General features: G+C 56.7%; 1 protein-coding gene across 1 annotated transcript in view; it reads left to right on the top strand.

The window, feature by feature from the left end:
• The first annotated feature begins 383 nt into the window (after positions 1–383).
• CCDC57 (coiled-coil domain containing 57) overlaps positions 384–6,187 on the top strand; it is an 87,771-nt gene continuing 81,967 nt past the window's right edge. The window contains 3 exon segments of the mRNA XM_033090174.1: positions 384–546; positions 792–963; positions 4,787–5,152. Of these exon segments, the coding sequence (XP_032946065.1) occupies positions 384–546; positions 792–963; positions 4,787–5,152 (701 nt within the window).

The following is a 6,187-nucleotide window of genomic DNA, read 5'->3' as shown; positions in this document are numbered from 1 at the left end:
CCCGGGCCGCCCCCTGGCCTGACTGCCGCCTGCCGGCGCACGAGTGGAAGCGCCCGTTCACTGCTGGAGGGACCCACGCACCACGCCGCACGTCCCCGGGCGGGGCTCGGGGGTTCGCCCCGTGGAACTGCGCACCACGCCCCCTAAAGCCCCGGGTGTCGGCCCCGCGGTACCCGCAGCCCCACGTGCGGCCTCCTGCCCTGGGTTAAAGTCCACCCTCGGTGCAGGGAGACGGGCGCGCTTGGGGAGCTCGCGTCCTGGCGCTCTGGGCTCAGCTGGGGAAGCCTCCGCCGCCTCCGGTCCACCCCGCCACCCCACGATGGTCCGGGGCCCTTCTCACTCGGCTCACCCTGCCGGGAGTCGGGTCAGAGGGGGGTCCCCCAATGCGCCCCTCGGCGCCCGGGGGCCGGACCCGGAGGGGCGGAGCGAGGCGGGGCGGGGCGGGAGGAGCCCGGAACTCGGAGGCCGGCTCGCGTTTCCGGCCGGCGGAACCCAAGCGCTGCACGGAGCTCACCCGGAACGCGCGGACGGACTCGTGTCGCTATGGCAACGGGGCTAGACCTGCGCTTGCTCACCGCGGGCGTTCCGGGTGAGACGCGGGCTGGGGCGCGGGGCGGGGGCGCGGCGGGGACGCGCAGGTGCCTTTATTCACGGCCTCTGGTGTCACTTTGCAGGGGTTCTTCGCTTTCCTTGGAAGGACTCGTGACTTTCAAGTCCTGCCAGACACAGCGGGGTCTTGTGGGGACCCAGAGCCCGGGCTGACGGTGCAGGGCTCTGAGCCGGGGCTGCAGCCCGCGGGGCCCTCCCCTGCCTGGCCCGCAGAGCCCCGCACGCCGAGCTGGTGCTGGTCCCTGCTCATCTGTTCCCTGCAGCGCCCGTCCCGAGGGCTGGGTGGCCTCCCGCAGGCGTTCGCTGGCGCCACGCGTTGTTTCCAGCGCTCCGTATTGTTACTCACCCTTTCAGGTAACGCGGTGAGCGGGGCACTACCGGGGATGAGACTGGCGCAGGAAGGAGTTTGCCCAAGTCTATAGCCAGTGAGGACGGGGTCAAACCCGGGCAGTCTGGCCCAGAGTGATTTTTTTTTTTAATTATTTGAGAATTACTAAAGAGTTGCAAAAGGAGTACAGAGATTTCCCCTGCACCTTTTGCCGCATTCCCCGAAATAACCTTATACCAGCACAGTTCCTCTCGCAAACTAAGTAAATTACCTTGACGTTAATACAAAGTCATGATCTGATATACAGGATGTGTTCAGTTATCTCACGGATGACTTTGCTCTTCTGCAGGGTCCAATCCAGGACCATCCTTGTTTTCTTATCTTTAATCCAGAACAATCCCTCAGTCTTGCTTTGGCTTTCACTTGTTTGGTACAGTGCCCCTCAATTTGGGTTTATCTCGTGATCAATGTCAAGTTCTGCATTTTTGGTAGGAAACCTTCAGCAGTGAAAGTGTGTTCTTCTCAGTGCATCTTGCCAGTAGCACACGATGCGAATTTGTCCCATTACTAACTGGTCACACGGTTTAGGTGGTGTCCACCAGCTATCGTAAAGTTACCATTTTCCCCTTTGTAGATAGTGTCTTGTGGGCAGATACTTTCAGACTAGGAGTATATATCTTGTCTCCAAACATGCTGCCTATGGCTGATTTTAGCAGCTACAAGTGAGTGTTTTCTGAAACAATTATTCTGAAACAATTAATCAATCACCAAATGGTAATTTTTCCGTTTCCATTATTCCTTCTACATGTATTAGTTGGTTGGAATTCTACTGTAAGAAAGAGCCTTCTTTTCTCCCTGTTTTTCCTAGTTATTCAGTTATTTATGTTGGTGTAGACATTTTTGTTCCACGGGTTACGATCCGTTACCGTCACTAATTGTGTAGCTCTAATTGTCCAGATGTGGGCATTCGGCGCCCCTTCCAGCTGACTTCTGTGTCCTTTGGCATACCCCCAGCCTTTTCACTTCCTTACTTCAGTTTCTCAGATGGTTGTGAGTACTATTTGGCAGTAGGTGAAGGATGGGAAAGAAGGCTTTGGGTCTCAAGTCTGTGACTGTCACCCCATGGGCCCCTTAAAGGTGAAATGTACTGAGCTTAGCCCCACTGCCAGGGTTGGGTTGCCAGAGGGTGCTGCTGTTGAGTCCCCTGCCCTGAGGGCCATGAGCCACCTCTGGACTCTCCTTCAAGGCTCATGAAGGCATTTTGTAAATTAAGCTCATTCAATACATTCACAGAGCAGCAAGGAGACCACATTCCTCATCGGAGATTTGGGTCTTCGTCTTAGGGACAGTGGGGTGCATCTTGTTAGTACTTGAGTGGAGGCCAGGTGCATCCAGAGCTGTAGTCCTCTGCGGAAGGGGTACGCAGCACCCCTGCTTCGGTGTCTCCGCCCAGCCAGTGCACCTCAACGGCCGTTCATAGCACCTGGGGACTGACTTTCGTGTACAGGTTAGAGTCTGCAGCTGCTTATGCTTCATAGTGGGAAAGCCTTTCCCTTCCTGCTAAGTACTTATCCAATGTTTAAAACAAACCACTCCAAAGTTTTGGTCAGCCGAGCAAAAGTGTCACATTGGCAGATCGGGCAGCTATGGTTCATCTCTGACTTGGACGTGTGTCACTGTGGTGCGCTGGTCATGTTGGTGAGGGGTTAGATTGGCACAGACAGGGTTGTCTCCTGCTCCTTGCCTGTTTATCCCACATGTGGTCACCACAGCCAACTTGCTGGGGCACGAGGGCAAGGCCAGCCCCTGTGCAGAGCCCCCTGTGCACGGGGAGTTCCATGGAGCTGCTTTTCATAGTTCCTTGGGACTCATCCTCTGCCCTGCACTCTTTCCTCTTTAAGTATGATGCGTCCACATCTCACAGACCCTGGCCCACGGGAAACAGCGTGCTGTGCGTGGAGAGTGCCTGATTTCAGCGCCGCTCCCTTTGTCTCTGACGAGGCTGGGCCGCAGGCTCAGGGTAGGTTTGGGTGAGTGTGGGCCACGGTGTCGTCTTAGCAGCAGCACATCCCACCCAACTGGTGTCTGAGGTGGTCTGCTGGGTGGGGCCTCTGCTGCCCGTGTGTCTGGGGCCTGCTTGTTTTCCATGCGTGGGAAACCATGGTTTCACGAGTAGTGAATTTCTCCTTCTTAAAACCTGGGATTTCCGAGAGCTTTTTATACCTGGCAGGTAAACTCACAATATAAAGAAGAAAAAAAAAAGGGTTAGAAAGCTCAGTATTGTACAAATGAGCAAACCAAAGTGATGAGATGACCTGGGGCGGTCCTGGTCATTCCCCAGCTGGCAGCAGGTCTCCTGATATCCTGGGTGCTCCTAGAGGACTGTGAGCGCCATGGGCAAAGCCGAGTTGACAGCTTTCTCCCCTCTGGAGATTTCTGCAGCTTTCCCAGCAATTTTGTGGGATCCCTCCTGGAAACCAGGAATTTGCTGGGGACTTCTGGCTGACAGATTAGGTGCAGACTGTGGATCTGTGACATTTACAGCCGATTGATCTCAGCCTTGGGGCTTTTAGGATCATCCTTTGGTGAGATTTGCAGAAGCAGGTCAGGCCATTCTGTGATGGGATGAGGAGGAAAGGAGGACCGAACACGCGGGGTGCCCCTTCATGGGTGGGCACCTTTGGGGTCCTGAGGGCAGCGGAGTCTGGTGTACATGGTAGAAGCTAGTTTCTCTCTGAAGCAGCTGGAAATCCAGAGGGAGCTGTGGTGGGCACATTGGCCAGGCCCCGTCTTGGGGGTCTGTGCCAAACAGATTGAACTTTATCTTGAAAATGGCCAGGAGCCACGGGCACGGTGTCACACGATTTCCGTGTGAGAAGAGTAAGTCGGTGGGTGGCTGTGTGAGCCGTGCGGGGCCGGTGCTGAGGAGGGAGGCCTGTGGGGCTCGCAGACCTTGGTGTCCTCTGAAGCACCTCGGTGGCAGCACAGGGGCCCTTCGTCAGGGCCCAGCAGCGTGACATCCTTTAATGTGTGTGCGTGCTTCCATCCTCATTTTTCCCTGAGTGAGCACAGAACCGTGGTGGCCTGTGTGTGCAGTGGCTTCTGCTGATGGGACCGACGGTGCCAGACCCCACAGCTCACCAGGCTACACCCTGGCTTCTCGTTCACACGGCCTGCTGGCAGTCAGCTGGGCTCACGTGTGTGTTGGGTTTGGGGGGGCAGCCATTAGACGCCTCGTTTGTGTGGGACACCCAACCGTGGAGGTTGCAGTGTCACCTCGTTATTCCATGCCTGGGATTTCCCCGAGCGTGGTGGCGGGACTGACCTGTGACCTGGCCTGACTGGTCCCAGTGGTCCCGGGAGCCCTGCAGCCAGCACGGGACCACAACCCATAGAACGTGTATCACTAATGACGTGTGCTGCTTAAGGCACGCATCACATGCCACTTACGTGTATACCATGGATGACACGCGTCGCTTCTGTCATGCATGTCATTAATTTTACATGTCACATGCATGTCACGTGTCATTTATGATGTGCTGCATGTCTGTTGCTTGTGACATGCACATCACTCAAGAAATGCATCACCTGCATGGCGCTTGGAGCATGTGTGCCATTTACAATGTGTGTCACAGGCGTGTTACTTACGATGTGTATGTTCCTGACCTGCTGGGCCCAGAGGATTTGCCCCTTGGTGGCCCAGAACTCATGGTGTGACCTGGCAGGCAGTAACTGGCCCCGAACTCCCTCTGCTTCCTAGGGTGGCAGCCTTCACTGTAGGGGGCATCTGAGGCGGGCACTGTGTGAGGACCGTGCAAGTCCCTAATGGCTGCCTTCTCTCTGCCGCAGCTGCGTGGTGCTGCCCTCGGAGCCGGCCCTGAGTGCGCTGCTGGCCCGCAGGGAGGAGGAGTGGTGAGCGCTGCAGGACATGGCGCTGGAGGAGGCGCGGGGCCGGCTGCGGAGCCTGCAGGAGGACTTCGTCTACAACCTGCAGGTGCTGGAGGAGCGGGACCGTGAGCTGGAGCGCTACGATGCCGCCTTTGCCCGGGCCCGTGGCCTGGAGGAGGCCTGGCAGGCTGAGGTGAGCCAGCTCAAGGTGGAGGCGGCCAGGCTGAGGCAGGCGCTGGCCCGTGAGGCCGAGCAGCGGGAGGACCTGCAGCGGCTGCACCAGCGGGAGCTGCGGGAGCACCGCCTAGCGCTGGAGCGTGCCCACAGGTACGGGGCTCCCGCCCCGCCCGAGCACACGTGTGCTCACGTTCATTCCAGTGCTGCTTGGCCCTGTGTGGGTGCCGGGTCCGTCCATTCAGATGGCACAGAGCTGCCCAGCGGTACCACGCAGGCACTCCTCTGGCAGGCCAGGCGCGAGAAAGGGGCCCAGCCACCTCAGTGGGTGCAGGGGCACCAACAGCCCCTGTAACGACATACAGCCTGCCGGGGTCCCTGCAACACACACACAGTCCCAAGAGTCACTGCGCGCAGGGACACCAGAGTGCACGGCCCCCTACAGAGCTGCCCCTCCCCTGATCATGCCACCATGCACACCACCCCTCAGCGCGGCTGGTGGCATTGTCATACCCCACACCACCTACCCCCGTCACGTTTAACCAAGGCCAGCCTCTCCCGGAGCAGGGAAGTGTCTCGATAACCTCACACGGAGCACACACTTTCACATCAGGCTGGCCCCGGCCCTGTTAAAAATGACACGGTGCACGCAGGGTCCCTCCACTGAGATCCCAGCTTCTTTCTCACGCCTGTGGGTGTTTAGAGCACCCGTGAGGTTCCTTGCGTTATTCTGTAGTGTCTCCTCAGGTCCTCTGCCCATTTATTTTTGCCAAATTTGGGACGTTTTTAGCCATTAACTTCCTCAAATGCATTTTTGGCCACTCCCTCTTTTCTCTTCCATTCTGGGACTCAATTCACTAGGTAATTTCCATTGTTCTGTCTTTAAGTTCCTGGATTCTGTCCTCCGTCATCCTCTTCCTGCCGCTGAGTCCCCCAGGGAACCTGCTGTGTGGGTGTTGCGCTTGTCAGTTCTCAGTTTCCATTTGATGCTCTTCCCTCTCTCTTTGCTGCGAGTGTCTCTTTTCCATTTAAAAGTGTATTATGTCACTTGTTGAAGCACTTTCATGATGGTTGCTTTAAATTCATTGTTAGATAATTTCAACATCTGTCGTCTTGGTGATGGCATCTGTTGATTGTGTTTTCTAATTCAAGTGGAGATTTTCCTGGTTCTTGGTGTGACTAGATGAA

This window comes from Rhinolophus ferrumequinum, chromosome 21, assembly GCF_004115265.2.
Source record: "Rhinolophus ferrumequinum isolate MPI-CBG mRhiFer1 chromosome 21, mRhiFer1_v1.p, whole genome shotgun sequence".
In the NCBI taxonomy this organism is placed as follows: Eukaryota; Metazoa; Chordata; class Mammalia; order Chiroptera; family Rhinolophidae; genus Rhinolophus; species Rhinolophus ferrumequinum.
This window is presented reverse-complemented; position numbering and strand designations above follow the sequence as displayed.